This window comes from Oppia nitens, unplaced genomic scaffold (assembly GCF_028296485.1).
Source record: "Oppia nitens isolate AA-2021 unplaced genomic scaffold, nextdenovo-longstitch-racon4-pilon3 scaffold3_pilon_pilon_pilon, whole genome shotgun sequence".
Lineage (NCBI taxonomy): Eukaryota > Metazoa > Arthropoda > Arachnida > Sarcoptiformes > Oppiidae > Oppia > Oppia nitens.
The window spans coordinates 7,210,056-7,226,595 of record NW_026533221.1 but is presented as its reverse complement, the minus strand read 5'-3'; the positions used below and the strand labels follow the sequence as shown (position 1 = coordinate 7,226,595).

Below are 16,540 nucleotides of genomic sequence, written 5' to 3'. Positions count from 1 at the left end.
TATTACATTTTTGATGTTAACGTTGAGAGTGAAGACATCTATGTATTTACAAATACATTGCCTGAAAAACACATGACTTTGTTATCAATCATATGATAAACAAAACGCCTTCTGAAGAGATGTTTCACCTGAAGATCACTTATTTGGTTAACTCTTAGCACTGAATAAACGTTATGTCGATTCAAATGATTGCTTTGTTATTATATTTGTTGATTGTTTTCAATGCAATCAATTGTCGACAACTAAGTTATGTTCAAAATCCAGATTGTGATGAATATAACAGTTGTAAGCAATGGACAAACAAAACGACGGATAAGTTGATTGACATCACATACAAAGATACAAAAGACTCAATTCATTATTTATGGTCATCTGTTTCATCACTTTCGCCCACTTTATTGATATTTAAGACAACACACAATACCACAGTTGGCATCAATTGGGACTCATTTCTTGACAAAAACAAATTTAAACCATTTCTTAATATAAATAGTGAACCGCTGTTTGGATTAGGTTTTCAATTCAATCGACTCTTCTTTTTTAATGATATTTCCCAAAGTGGTCACTACATAGAAGGTGATCCAATTGCTGAGATCAATTGGAATCAATTTAATTGGTCTCAAGTGGTGACACCAAAAGATGTGAAGGACTCAATGTCTGTTATTTCTGCAAATGCAGACAATTGTAAGATATTCAACGGAACCGTTAGTTTTAATCTTAGAGTGCGTTCAAGTGATGGCAGAAATGATGAATTACCACAATTGACTTACACTGAATCCAGCGTTTCTCTTGACTTGAATGTCATTGATGTCGATCTCAAAAATCACAAGAACTTTACGGGAGATAAGTATTTTCCGCGATTAATGGCATCGATATCTGTGGTTACACTGAATGGCACTAAATCTGCGACTAAACTAAGCAAAACCACAACCATTGATGACGAGTACACTCCCGGAGTGTTTGATGTAATAATTGATTGATTTTTAATAATGAATTTAATTAACATTTTTATTAAAATAGAGAATTCATTTGGATTTGGATTCAACTAAAGATAGAAAATTGGATCAAAACGAGAGACAAGGTTTCATTCAATGGAAACCAATTGCTTATAATAATGACGAGAAAATCATTGCTAACACTTTGGATGTAATTGCAAGTGATGTTCAAAAAGGCAACAATAATAGCAAAATTGATAATCGACTAATCGAGACCTTTGTCTATAATAAAGATTTTTCATTATTTGAGTTTAATTTGACATTTGGTGCAAATGATGACACTTCTTATTACGACAAAAGTAAATATAATTCATATTCATTAGTCATAGGATTGGGTTCAGCACCGGAAGAATCGCTTTCATTATTGGTACAAATGATAATTTTGGTCGGCTTTGGGCTACCGGTGCTCGTTATGATAGGCAGTTCAGCATATCTTATATATAGAAGAATTAAAAAAAGAAAAATTGATAACTTATTGTTAAACCAAAGTACAGATAATATTAATCAATAATAATAATGCATTAATTTTGATATATTTTTATAAAAATATTTATATTATTGACTATTGTATTGTATTGTATTACAATAATTAAATTTTTAAAAATAATATTTAATATTACTTTATAGATAAAACTATTTATTAAATCTGTGATAAAATTTGCTGATTAATAAATAACTCATCGAAATTTTTATTTAAGTTTTACTATTAAAAATCAAATGTCAAACTATGAAATTTATTTACATTAATACTTATCAATAAATGATAAAATTTAAATACACTTTCTGAGTCTGTATATCAGATTTTTATATTTAAAAAAAGTTCATTATTTACTTAATATTATATATTAATTATTAGACAATTATTGTAATTTACTGTTTTAAGTCAGAAACTATTTATAAATATTTAGACTTATTTATGAAAGTCTCATAAATTTTTGTTTAATGATTAGTACTATTTTTGTGTAATGATTCATGAATTTATAGGTGATTTCTGACTTAAAGCAGTCAATTGTATGAATTTTAATTTATTTATCTTAAAAAGTTTAAAAATAAAGTTTATAAATTTGTAAATTATTTAGTTTATATAATTTAAAACATTTTGCTTGTTTTTTAAATGTACAGAATTTATTTTTTATACACTATATAGTATTTATAGTATAATAATTGATACTTAAATTGATTGATTAAATATAGAAAATATTGTAATTAATGATCTATTAAATGTTATAATGTATTATAGCTTTTATTATGATAGTTATAAATGGTATTTACTTAATAATAATTTTTTTAATTAGTCTAAAAACTCGTTATTACTGTCTATTATAGTCTATACTATAGACTAGAGACTGAAAACTGACCTGATTTTTCAGGTCAGGTCAGGTCAGGTAAAAGTTAGGGCTCAGGTCAGGTCAGGTACGGGTCCGAACACCAAAATTTTTTGGTCAGGTCAGGTCAGGTCCGAAAATTTTTTATTCATTATTTAAACGACAATTATTACAAAATATGACAATCAAACACAAAATTTATTAAATTATTATTTATAAAATATTTGTATAAATTAAACATAAAATATTACAAAAGATGATGGTTTTGATCTAATAAATAATAACATATTAACTTTATTAGAATCTAAGTTAGATCTACTATCAGTTATCGTTAATCCCGAGTAATTAAAGTTAATTTAGAGAAATTTGTTGTGTGTATAGTATGAATAAAATTGTTTTTTGATAAAATTATTTTCGGACAGACATAGTCAGGTCAGGTCAGGTCAGGTAAATTTGTACCCTATGTTAGGTCAGGTCCGAGTCCGAGATTTTAGGTATCAGATCAGGTACGGGTCAGGTACGGGTCCGAAACTTTTCGCTCTCTACTATAGACTCTATAGTTTACAGAGTGATTGTTGTTATAAATTACACTATAATTAATTTTATAGAAAATCAATGTTATTGTCATACAAATATACAATATATTAGATTTTAAATATTATAGAAATATATTTATTATTATTGATTACTAAATATCAATTAATTTAAATATATGATAACTATAGAAAGCGTTTACACTATAGAATATTAATATTTGTTGTTAATAATTTAAATTATAATGTATACTATACACACTATATCAAAGTTTTCACAATAAAAATATATAAATTTAGATAAAAATTAATTATTTAAAAGATTTTATGTATTATTTATAAAAATGTTAATTCTATACTCTATTATTGATTTATCGATATATTAATAATTCAATTGTAATTCAATTTAGCTCATTAACAGATTCTTTAAATGTAACTGTAATTGAATCCCGATTTACTACAGTATATAATATATACTGTAGTTATAAAATCGGGATTCAATTACAGTTACATTTAAAGAATCTGTTAATGAGCTAAATTGAATTACAATTGAATTATTAATATATACTATATATTCTGTATTTATTATTATATGTAATATATAAGTCAATACTTACCTTTAAATTTAGTTCTATATATTTATATACATTTTTCAATATTTCCAAAAAATCAATTATTGCTAGTTATAGAAAATAAAATAAAATTTTTATTATTCAAACATTTATCAATAACTTATACAATATATCAATATATAAAAAGTAATTCTATTTGAGTTTCTATTTTATATAATACTGTATATCGCATACCGTTTGTAAGCGAAAATAGCCACTGAAATTAAATGTAAAACTATGGGACTAACAATCTATGTGTATATAATGCCAAATAATGGCCTATAAAAAAGTAATTTTCAAATTAATAATCGATCAGAAGCTGATTATTGTATTATTATTTTTATCTTTACAATAATTGCAATTAACTAATTTTTAAATAGTTTCTGATAGCAATAAACAGGTTACCCACCCCCATGACTTAACATTTAATTCCGGTGGTGGGGTAATAAGATATTTAGCCCCTTATCAAATTTTGATTATTATTTTTTTAGATTTTTGAGTGGGTTATATGCGGGCACATACGCTAAGTATATTCAGTTTATTTGATGTCAATTATATTTTTATAAAAAAAAATATTTTTGATAATTTCATTACCGTTAAATCGTGAATACTGTCATTACCGTGATTTTTATATGGGGTAAAATGCAAGAAAATACCGTAATATAATTTTTTTTGTTTTATATCAAAATATCTACATTTATTCAAAAGAAATTAATTTCGAAAATATTTTAATAAACTATTACCGTTTATTTATATATACCAGTTTTGATGATTGCAATCAAAAATTTATTTATACATAATATGCAAAGATTTTCAATATATTAATTTATATAATATTTGTACAAAAATTATACTATTTTTACAGAATTTTATTTGAATATTTGATTCTTTGTTCATTTCTTTTGCAATTTTTAATTGATTTAAAACTCGGATAAAATATTTACAAAATAGAAAAGTCTTTAGAATCCGTGTTCTATCTCTTAATGAATTAACAAAATAGTCGATAAATTTTAAAAAGTAAACTAATATACAATATATGGATGAATTCAATATAAAATTTTATATTTACTGATATAAGCACTGAATTAAATATCAAAACAACAGTCTATTATATGTTGAAAAATCTATTAAAAACTAAATAGATTGATCTGAAAATGCTATTAATATTATTAACTATTGATTTCTAGTAATTGTAATGAATAATTACCGTAATTATATAGTACAGTATATACCGGTATAGATATAATAGAAAATAAATTATAGTTAAGTTATATATACAAAAAATATTAACACTTGTTTAGACATAATTAAGTTTGGAATCAATTTCTTGAATAATCGGATCATTGATATGAACTCCTCGTGAAATTAAGTCATTTCTCTTTTGTTTAATCGCTTCAATTAATTTAGATTTTTCAAGATTTTCCACTTTTGTCAGAACTTTAGTATTCGAGATATTTTTCGATCTATTGTTAGTAAAAATCGGTGCCTTAGACCTCATAGGTGTAGAAGTTTTCGTAAATATATCTCTTTTGCTTGTTTTAAGAGTTTTGATATTTTTTGCTATCGAACTGTTAATATTAAAAACAAATTTATAACTTTTGATAATTAAATTAAGAAAATCAAAAGTCTTACTCAAATGATGGTTCTCTGGTGACTAAAACTGTTTTCGGTGTTGTATTTCGCGGTAAAGATGTCGTCCTAACTAAAGAATTTGTTTGTAAATTATTACTTCTTGTATGAATTGATTTTTCTTTTTGATTAATTTTTTCTTCTAATTCTTTAATTATATTATCTTTTTCTTTAAGTTTTCTTTCAAGAAAATACACTTTTTCTTGTATTTTCCATTTTCCTGATTCCTGTTCTTTACATTTATTTCTTTCAGAAGTCATTCTCTGTTCGTAATTGTCTTTGAGATCATTCATGACTTGAGATATTTCTTCGTTTAAATTTTCAAATTTAAGATTTATTTCTTTTTGTTTCAAATCAATTTGACTTTCTTTATAACTGATCTTCTGTTCCCTAATCTTCAACTCCTCTAAAGATTTCAAGAATTTATTCTCAAGTTCTGTCAATTCTTTAAACTTAACTTTAATTTCTTTCTCTTCTTTGATAAGTTTTTCTTCTAATTTCTTATTGAATTCTTCTTCATTTTGTTTAAGTCTTTCTCTAAATAAAATCATTTGTTTTTCTTTCCATAACTCTATTTCTAAAGCCGTTTCAGTCAACAAATGGTCCAAATTATCGATGTTTTCGATTGTATTTTCTTTGACAGTACTCTTCATGACACTAATGTCTGGCAAATCAGGCATAAGAGGTATCTTTGTTTTACCACAATTTTGCAAAAACATTATGATCTGTATCTGAGCTATTGTTTTGTTTTGTTCAGACATCACCGGAACTACTGTGTTGACCACTTTCTTGTCATCCGCTCTGTTAGGTTGTGCTTCATATACAGAGAATAGATCTATTTTAGCGGTTCCCACAATTGTCTTAATAGTTGTTTCTTCAATCATTTCAATAATAAGTGGAACTTCTTTAAAAGTCTTCTTCAGTTTTTTGTCAGTCGTGGCAAAGTTGAAGGCACAGAAGCCATGAGGTATAACAGTGTCTTCATTGACGGTGACAGTAATGGACGGAAATGTCTTAATGTTGTCAGTGTATCCAAAAAATGGATAACAAAACTGAAGATAACTTGATTTGATTGGTCCCACATTGACATCAATTGCAACAATACTTCTCAAATCAATAGCAAAACAATAATGATTTAAATCCATTTCATCACATCTTTTGGTCACTTGATTGTCATCTATTGAAGCCATAGTTGACATAACATATGATAATTACAATCAATTTGAAGACATGACTATACAGTTATTAATACTATAATATATTAAGTATTAGTTATTATTGTATTAATTATTGTATTAATTATTGTTTTAATTGATAACAAATATAATAACTATGGAAATGGTTTAATCAAACTAAGTATTAATACTTTATTTATTAAAATAATTGAACCAATAGTTGAATAGTGTGTATGTAATAAACTGACAAAACTTGTTGACTAGTGTTGTATGGATTGGGCGGTCAGTGTTTAACACTAGTTATACTTTAATGCTATAGCATTGGTCTCATAGTGTACTGTATATACAGTGAGTGAGTGAGTGTTACATTAGTTTTGGATATTTGAGTGATTGTTGAAACAAAACGTTTGTCGTCATTGAATGAGTGCTTTAAATGACTACTCAATTGATTGACCGCTTGATTGCTATAAGTAGTCAATGAATGGCTAATCAATGACACAATTAGTAAGCAATCATTGAATTGTTTTTAATAGCAATTAGTGATCGCTTTTTACACAACAATACAACCCATTAGTGCAGTCATAGGGCTGTCACTCAATGGTTGTCTGCATTTGATCGCCATTTTCGTTACCATCGCTGACATCGCATTGTGATTGTGGTCACGATTGACATCTTCGGCCCATTGGATCCATTGATGTAATTATTTGACATTTGTAACACTCAATTGATTTATGTTTACTGACAATACATTTATAGGTAAATCAATTGACTTTTAATAATTATAATCGATATTAAAGTCTATGTCATCAATACTATAGTCATATTGTAATTATCCATTTGATTACAATTAGGATATATTTATATAATTATTATAAAATTAAATTAATAATAAAATTATTAAAATGTTAAATAATTTATATTTTACTTAATTAATGCAAAATTCAATTTTGAGTTAAATGTCGATTATATCGAAGTAAGAGTTAACACATTTTAACAAACAGTTGAATTGAGTGTTGAAAATGTCTAAAAATATTTTTAAAAAATACTAAATTAAATAATATATATTTTGTACCCGAAATCTAGATTCTGACCGATATTTTTAGTCAACAAATTTGTTTACATTTGATATCAAAGTTTATAATAGTGTTGACAAACACATCGATTAATTAGTGGCAATGCATGCATCACAAGGAAGAGGTAGTGCGGGAACTAACGGTTCGGGAGTGTTGATGGTTGGACCCAATTTCAAAGTCGGCAAAAAGATCGGGAGCGGCAACTTTGGTGAACTCAGATTAGGTCTGTCTTCGCATTTAAATCTAAGATTTATGATTAATTTAGTGCTAAATTTTATTTTATTATAAATATTTACTATTATGAAAGCGACACAATTTTTTTAGTGAAGGTTTCAATTTATTTTTATCATTTTTATGTATTTTAATGCAAATTACCTAAAAATAATTTTTGGTCACACATTGAAGCGTTTTTAAATTATTTTAATCATTTGCTTTATTATTTATTCAACATTTTCACTATTTTTATTTTAAAATTTATTGAATTTCATAGAATTTTAAATTTAATCTATTTATTATATTATAATTCATATGTCTTTATTATTATTTAGTATATTTATCATAAAAATTATTAATTATTTTATGATTTTTATATAATGTAATAAATATAATATTTTTTAGTTACAAAAGATTTTCTTAAATTAGTTAAATAATAATTTTTAATAATATATTTTATAATAATCTTGGAATAAACATTTTGAAATGATTAGAAATATAGGATATGATATTTTTAAAGATAGTTTTTAATAATAAAAAATAATTTATTGAAGCATATACCAGTATTATTTTTATTATATTTTAATTTGATAAAATCATTATTTTTAAATGTTTAAATTTTGATTTGATAATTAAAGATTTATTGTTAATTATTACAATAATTATATTTGATATAAATTATTAATTCTATATATATAATATATATATATATATATATAATTACCGGTAATAGAAATAAAATTTTAATTTGTTAATAATATTAAAAATAAAGTATTAAAGCAAATACAGTAATTGTATTATTTAATATAATAATAATAAATAATAAAATATGAAAATTAGGTAAAAATTTATATAACAACGAACACGTGGCCATCAAATTGGAACCAATGAAGACCAAAGCGCCTCAATTGCATCTCGAGTATAGGTTTTACAAATTGTTGGGAAACGTAGGTTAGTATTGGTGTTGGGTTTTACTATAGTTTGTTGTTATTGTTAATTAAATTATGAATCTTATAACAGACGGAATACCTAAAATCTATTACTTCGGTCCGTGCGGTAAATACAATGCATTAGTAATGGAATTATTGGGTCCCAGTCTTGAGGATATGTTTGATCTCTGCGACCGAAAATTCTCGACTAAAACTGTCGTTCAAATTTCATTACAATTGGTATAACTTATAATAAAAATAGTAATTGAATTAATCATTAAAAAATATTTCTATTTTAAAACAGTTGTCTCGCATAGAGTTTGTACACTCAAAACATCTTATATATCGCGATATAAAACCAGAAAACTTTCTATTGGGAAGACCTAACTCACGGAAATCTAATGTCTTACATATGATTGACTTTGGGTTAGCCAAGGAATACATAGACCCAGAAACTGGTAAACATATTCCATATCGAGAGCACAAGAGTCTAACCGGAACCGCCAGATATATGAGCATAAATACACATTTAGGAAAAGGTAACCAATTTTAAGATATTTCTATATATTTTAAGCTAATATTTGAGTTATATTTAGAGCAAAGTCGAAGAGATGACTTGGAAGCAGTCGGCCATATGTTTATGTATTTCTTACGCGGAAGCCTTCCCTGGCAAGGACTCAAAGCCGACACATTGAAAGAGCGTTACTCTAAAATAGGTGACACTAAGAGGGCCACACCTATTGAGGTACTCTGTGAGGGATATCCCGAAGAGTTCGCTACTTATTTGCGATACGTTCGAAGGCTGGACTTTTTTGAGACACCCGATTATGAATATCTTAAAAAGTTATTTATCGATCTATTTGAACGGGAAGGCCATCAACACGATGGCGAATATGATTGGACTGGTAGACAACAGGTATTTGTTTATATATTATTAACTAAAATATTTATTTATAATTAGAAAATTTAAATTGAATTTTAGTCACAATCACATCAAATGTCTGAACCGCCTCCCATTCCACGTGAAAGACATGCGGCCAGTAATATAAAAGTAATGAATGATATATTTAATAAAACATTTATTTTGAGTTTAATGCTTAACATTGATATATCGGATAAATAGTTAAACGATCGCAATAAGAATGCGTGGATGGATAGACAAGATGATAGAGGATTGGGCGCCTCCGGTGCCGCTAAGCTATTAGGAGGCAGTCTATCCACTGCTGATAGACACGGCTCTGTCCAAGTAGTGAGCTCTACAAATGGTGATCTCACAACTGATGATCCGACTACTGGCCACTCTAATACTCCTATTACTGGACCCGTTGAAGTGGAGGTGGTCTCGGAGACAAAGTATGACAATGACTTGAATGGGTTAATTAAAGGGCCGCTAAAGTCTAACGGATTATTGTCCCCTTTGTTCAGATGCTGTTGTTTTTATAAAAAGAAGAAGAAGAAGAAGCCTACGCGTCAAAAGTGATTGTTGGGTCAAAAGTGATTGTTTGGTCAAAAGTTATTGTTTGGCCAAAAGTTTGAGTTATATAAAGACATCAACTTTTGGCTTACGTTATAATTTTCATTAAGTCTTATAAAAATCCTAATTCGATAGTAATTTTTGGAATTCAATTTCAATAATTTATAATATGTGGTGAATTTGACTCCAAGTGCTCATAACTGTGTGCTAACCATTTACCGTACTTTTATCAACACAACAAACCGTTTGTTATAATATTGAATTCAATTCATTGGATGAATCGATTTCATTGTGATTTCTGATTATCATCGATATTATTCATCGAAGGCAACAATTGTTTGATCAAAAAGATGTTTTTATCCGTGATTTTCCAGTAATTCATTTTGTGTAATATTATATAACTTTTTCAAACTACATGTCAATCCCATGAAATTGAATTTATTATTTAAAATTTAATTGCAAAAGAAAGAAAAATTAATATTATAATTATTATGTTTATTAGTCTCATATAAACTGAATCTTAATTAAAATAATTTTTAAAAATCATTTTGTAGTTTGATATAAGGTTTTAAATGTAAGTTTATATTTTGTTAATTTTTTTAGTGATGTTTTTATTATAATATTCTACAAAATTAAAGTTAATTAAGTGATTATTTAAAATTTCTTAACAATTGTTGGTTTTGATTCAAATTTTTATCAATTACTACTAATTGTAAATATATTCAGTTTTAGAAAAAATATTTGTAAACCAAAGTTTGCAACTTTTATACAGTTTATATATACGCTAATTATAATACTAAAATCTACATCTTTTGCTAAGATAAAATAATTGTATTTTTTAATAATAATAATAATAATAATAATAATGTTAAATTTTCAGTTAAAATATACACAGTATTTGACCCATTTTAGGAATTGACATCAAATTATAATTAGTTAATTTTATAAAACAAATATACAGTACTTTAGTATTGTTATCATTAATTTATTACTTTTATACGTCTTATTCGTTGATGTCATAAATTGAGACATTTATTACGTAATTTTATTTGCAACACTTAATTATATTTTTATTTTATAATAATTATAACAATTATTTTAACTATTGCTGATAGCTATTTGCTAAAATGCAGCTAAAATAATTATTGTTAAGATATAAGTTTACTAATTTATTACTGATAAGCAAATTGTAGATGTATAGTAGAAAAAATTATACGAAATGTACAGTTATATTATAGGTATTTTTACATTTAAAAAATTGCGCAAATGATAAATCTATAAAATAAAATATTTATAAAAATGTCGTATTATAATACAGACGAATGAATCATTGATTTATCATTAATTGACTCATTTTACGCGGAATATTGAAATATTAATACCTTTTGATTAATACTTTTACTGTAATATTCATTTAAATTGTATGATAACTACGGTATGTTTGATTAACGGGTATAACATGTTTGTAAAATGCTTAACGTTTTATTATTGTTTATAAAGTACAGTATTAAAAGTACTCTAAGAAAACTTTAATAAAGCTATTTTTATTTCTTATATATATTTTAAATATTTTTAAAGTTAACAAAATTGATTAGATATTACATTTAATATTTGCATTGATTTGTATAAAATATAGATTTATACGACACTATTACAACACAGTTAGCTCACACATTAACTCTTTGAGTTAATTTTTTTTAAACGATAACTTATTTGAATGAAATATATAATCAAAACTTTCTTTTTTAATACTTTTGTCATTTTTGAGTAATTGAAAGAATACTCCGCCCGGAGTTCGCCGTCGTTTGCCATCCAATGTCATGAGTCCACCGCTGGACTCAACATCAAGAGTAGCCGAAAACAGTTCTGTCATTTTTGATTCACCGATTGTCTCAAATACTCTTTCTATTAATTGTTGAAAACAATAGTTAATATAATTTAATGAATGATAGTATAATCAAAATACATACTCAAGAGATCCACTTTCGGTTCTTTAAGTTTGTGCGCCATTTCGGTCACAAAATCTTTTTGGTTTTTCCTAATTTTCTTTTTCTTTGACGATTTCTTTGACGATTTCTTGCTTTGATTGTGATTAGTATCAACTGTTTGTGACATTTCCTGATTATCTTCTTTATTGTCTTTGTTTTCGAGTTGGCTTTTGGTCCAAAACGAGTAGTTTTCACAATTTCGGTCATATTTTGATGTCCGCAATCTTTTATTAATATCCATTGAGGTTTGCATCGAATCTTTAAGATCTTCTTCTAGAAGAATATTGGACCAAATACTGAACCGATTGGGTCTTTTGGTATCAGTTTTCTTGTCCATTATGTCCAATGTTTTATTCATTTGAATAGTAGTTGTTGTGTTTGTTGTCAAGTATTGACTATCAGTACCACAACAGTCATCATCGAGTTGTCCGTCCTCTCTGTCATCGGAGTCATCATCTGATGACTCATTTGTGGTAAAAGTGTGGAAACGACTCATAGCTGTTGTCTTAAATCACTTAATATTTAAATCAATGTAAACATTGACTTCAATGAAGGCTAACATTTGATTAACATTACTGTCAATAGTTGTCAGCACTTTATAAACATTACATTCAATCAAAGTATTATTAGTATTAGTATTAGTATTAGTATTAGTATTAGTATTAGTATTAGTATTAGTATTAGTATTAGTATTAGTATTATTAGTATTATATTTTATTATATTAATAACAAATATACCGGTATTTAATAGAAATAATAAACTAATTGATAATCAATTTTAACTGTCAAATAATAAACATATTTATATTTTTGATATTTTTATAGATTTATTAAATTATAATTATTAAATAAATTGTATTTTAATACTAATTAAAATATCATACAATATTATAGCTAATGTAGGCTTTCAATGGCAACAAAATTTGTAATTTTCAAGTTTATAACAATTAATCAATTGTTTGGTTAGTTTAAAAATAATTATTATTTATATTAAGGAAATGATCGATATTTATATATAATTTGATTGTATAATATATTTTATAATTGTTGACCTCATTGGGTGATTCATATAAATTTAAAAATTGAATTTTTAACAAATCAAAGACAATGTATGAGAGGACACACCTTTGAAATACACACACAGTTTGTTAGATTACAAGTTGAACATAATATCCGCTAATTTGGTTCATAAATATGTATTAATAAATCTCAACTGAATATTATTATTGCATAAATGTTTTTACTTTTGTTTATTTAAATCATATGTTAAAATTTTCATACATTCAAAATATATGTAAGCTATGAATATACAGTACTGTAACAAATAAATTAAATAATAATAGCATTACTATATGAACATCTATAGAAAGCTGAATATCTGATTCATTTACCAAAAATAGCGACAGACAGACACACAAACAGATTTCATGTGACGAACTTTCTCTAAGTTTGTTGAAAATTATATTTTTTAATTTGTTTAATATGTATTACATATTTTTTATTAACTCTTATACTAAGAGTAAAGTAATGGATCACTAATAAGTGATTAATTCATATCAAGTTTTCAGAAAACTGTATATCATTTACTTAATGATTATTTTCAAAACTATAGTTTCAATAAATTAGATCCAAAATATGTGTCTGTTTTCAAGGGTAAGCCTTTTTGATGGCAATCGTGACAATGAATTAATGACTTTCTCACTGCAGTGAACACCTGAAATGATAATACATTTTAAGAAATATGACCACTAGTGGTATAACTAGTGGTATAACTATTGTTAATAATAATAATAATAATAATATTATTATTACTAAATTCTCAATCTGATAGACAATCAAATATGTTATAATGGGTTTGTATGGGAATATCATAATTGATTTCAATTGGAGTCAGTTATACAACAAAAAGAGAGACAAATACGAAACAAAGTTTGGATGAAAAGTGAAATAAGTTGAGTAAAAGTAGTGATATTTTGATAAAAACACAATAAATGTTAAACTATTGTCTGATAAGATAATACTTTGGACACCAATGTGGAAGAAGTGCGCAAAAGTGAGTATTGATTGTCAAATGTTTGTCTTAAATGGTTTGACATCAATAAAGTGATCGCAAACTAAACGCTCCAATTCTGATGCATTTATTTGTTAGCTATTGTTTGGCGCCTATATGTCGGACAATAACTCAACTAAATATATCATTGAATGGCGAGTCTTCACAAACATTACAATCCATTGCTTTTAGGCAACAGTTCTTTAAGTAAAACCAAACATATTGTACTAAAAGTCAATGTTTTTCTAGATATATGTAAAACTCATATCTATTCAAATGTTTTGAACAAAATTTTCTGTTTTATATACATCTTCTTCTTCTTTTGAATTCATTTGCTTTTTATTATAAACGCAACTCTTTTATATAGAAATTACTGAATCTTTCAATTTATAAAATCTAATATAAAAATATATTTTAAGTACTTTTCTGATGACAAAAAACTCTATCACTGTCTTAGTAGTGATCTCTGCATTGAAACATTAATTTTAAAATAATTTAATTTCCATATTACGAGTTAGTATACTTTAAATGTGAATATAATTTTGACAAAAATGTTCAAATTTCAACATTACTTATTATATATTATTAATCATTTATAAAACAAACAAAATCAAATTCAAGATTTTTAAAAATAAATTATTAACATATTATTAAAATAGTGTTCAGTTTTTTGTGTACAAAACAATTACTTTATTTTAAAATAAATTCTCTAAATTTAGATTTCAATTGCATTCTATAAAATCAAACTAATTATTTCAAATACAGTATACAATGTAATGTAAGATTATATATGTAATACATACTGTATTATGTATACTAATATGTATACATTGTTATTAATTAATTTGTACAGTATTATTATTATATGTTATTATAACTATAACTATAATTTTATAATTATATATTTTTAGAAATATTATTTTATTAATCATTATTTTAAATTTATTCAAGTATTTGTGATATTATCTTAGAGATATTTTGTTTTTTTTATAAAAAATTACCACCAAAAGTATATTATTTTTAAATATTATACATTATATTATTACATAGATACCAGTTTATCAAAAATAATAATTAAAATATTTATTCATAAATTACTGTATATAGTAATTTTAGTTAAACTACATTTAATAATTGCTTGTATTAATATTTTTATATAAATGCATACTTTTTTTGATAATTTTAAAAGTTATTGTTTTAAGTTAAGGAATTGTATTATTTACTAAATAAAAGTGTTTGTTTATTCACTACAACCTTCAAACTAAATTTTTTTGAAATTGATTTTATGAAAAAGCAATTATTTGCTTAAATGTAAAATCTTTAATAAATAATGAAATATTAGAGAAATGCTTAATAGACGTCAAATAATTTATGTTTTACAGCGGTTAGCCATAAGTGTGTACTAATATAATAAATTATTTTATAATTAGAGTTCAATCAAATTGCATTCCTCCTTTTATAAGTCAAAAAATCCCTATTTGCATCCTCCCTAGGAATTCATAGGGAATTTGTTTAAATATTTAAATATTATATTAAACTGTATTTTGAGTAGTATTGATAAATAGTATCACTATTTTGAAAAATATCTTAGGTTTAGTACAATTTATTTTAATAATATAAAATATATTTTCCCTTTCTAACAATGAATGGATGAAAAACAATATATTTTCCGGTAAAATTGGAGAGATTTTATTAGGGAACTTTTCTCCATTGGAAAGTTTCTCGAACTCTAATTATAATACAATTTCTTAATAAGTAAGTTATTTACTATTTAATTAAGTATTGATTTTTAATAATATTTTGTCTGTAAAATTGTAATTTACTAATATTTATACATAATAAGTATAATTTACATCTAGAGTCTTCAAGTTTTATAAATTGATTTATCATAGAAAGATATTTTCAAATTAATTTACTATTTTACTTAAATAACAGAAAAAATCTCAAATAAGTCTTTAATGTTGAGTATGAACATGGACATTTTGATTTACATAAAAGACCCTGCTAAATAATTATTTTTGTCTAAATATTCTATCTTTACTAAACTATCATTAAAATTTAATATATATTTTTATAAATTGTAATTTTTGATTAAAAAGCAAAATATTATATATAATTATTTACATTTAAAATATTTTTAACTTAATCTTAAGTTTAAACGTTAAATAACTCTTATAATTAATGAATGGTTTTTTATTAATAAATTAATTATAAAAGTATGGACATTGATTCAGAACATTTTTACTAAATTTTAATAAAAAAATTTTAATAAAAAAAATACTAAGTAATAAAAATTAATATTATTATTAGTTGTTAACAAATTTCTTAAACTGTTATTTAAATATATAACATTTTTATCAATTATATCTTAATTTTAAAAAATAATTTCATATATACTTACATTTTTATCATGTTTTTATGTTATTTGTATCATTGATTACAAATTAAAATAATTAATTATTAAATTCTATATATAAACTAAATAAATTTATATATAATGTATTCAATATGTTTAAACAGACATAACATAATGAAATCTAATCGA

At 24.6% G+C, this 16,540-nt stretch overlaps 4 protein-coding genes across 4 annotated transcripts; 2 read left to right on the top strand and 2 right to left on the bottom strand.

The window, feature by feature from the left end:
* The first annotated feature begins 76 nt into the window (after positions 1–76).
* Positions 77–1,506, top strand: LOC128958051 (glycosylated lysosomal membrane protein A-like). The gene is made up of 2 exons (XM_054303867.1): positions 77–965; positions 1,021–1,506. Exons 1-2 carry the CDS (start codon positions 174–176, stop codon positions 1,504–1,506), a joined length of 1,278 nt encoding a protein of 425 aa, XP_054159842.1. The 5' UTR covers positions 77–173.
* Positions 1,507–4,698: 3,192 nt separating this feature from the next.
* LOC128957732 (centrosomal protein of 120 kDa-like) lies at positions 4,699–6,347 on the bottom strand. Its single transcript, XM_054303545.1, has 2 exons — positions 5,097–6,347; positions 4,699–5,032 (listed from the first exon to the last, which is right to left on the bottom strand). Exons 1-2 carry the CDS (start codon positions 6,290–6,292, stop codon positions 4,762–4,764), a joined length of 1,467 nt encoding a protein of 488 aa, XP_054159520.1. The 5' UTR covers positions 6,293–6,347; the 3' UTR covers positions 4,699–4,761.
* A 195-nt stretch (positions 6,348–6,542) lies between these two features.
* Positions 6,543–10,482, top strand: LOC128958456 (casein kinase I-like). The gene is given in 9 exon segments (XM_054304314.1): positions 6,543–6,964; positions 7,352–7,564; positions 8,395–8,505; positions 8,575–8,723; positions 8,788–9,022; positions 9,080–9,399; positions 9,466–9,534; positions 9,607–9,836; positions 9,909–10,482. Coding segments are annotated over 8 exon segments (1,308 nt in total). The 5' UTR covers positions 6,543–6,964; positions 7,352–7,443; the 3' UTR covers positions 9,982–10,482.
* Positions 10,483–11,608: 1,126 nt separating this feature from the next.
* Positions 11,609–12,513, bottom strand: LOC128958050 (phosphorylated adapter RNA export protein-like). The gene is made up of 3 exons (XM_054303866.1): positions 11,928–12,513; positions 11,710–11,862; positions 11,609–11,637 (listed from the first exon to the last, which is right to left on the bottom strand). Exons 1-3 carry the CDS (start codon positions 12,439–12,441, stop codon positions 11,609–11,611), a joined length of 696 nt encoding a protein of 231 aa, XP_054159841.1. The 5' UTR covers positions 12,442–12,513.
* Positions 12,514–16,540: the final 4,027 nt, after the last annotated feature.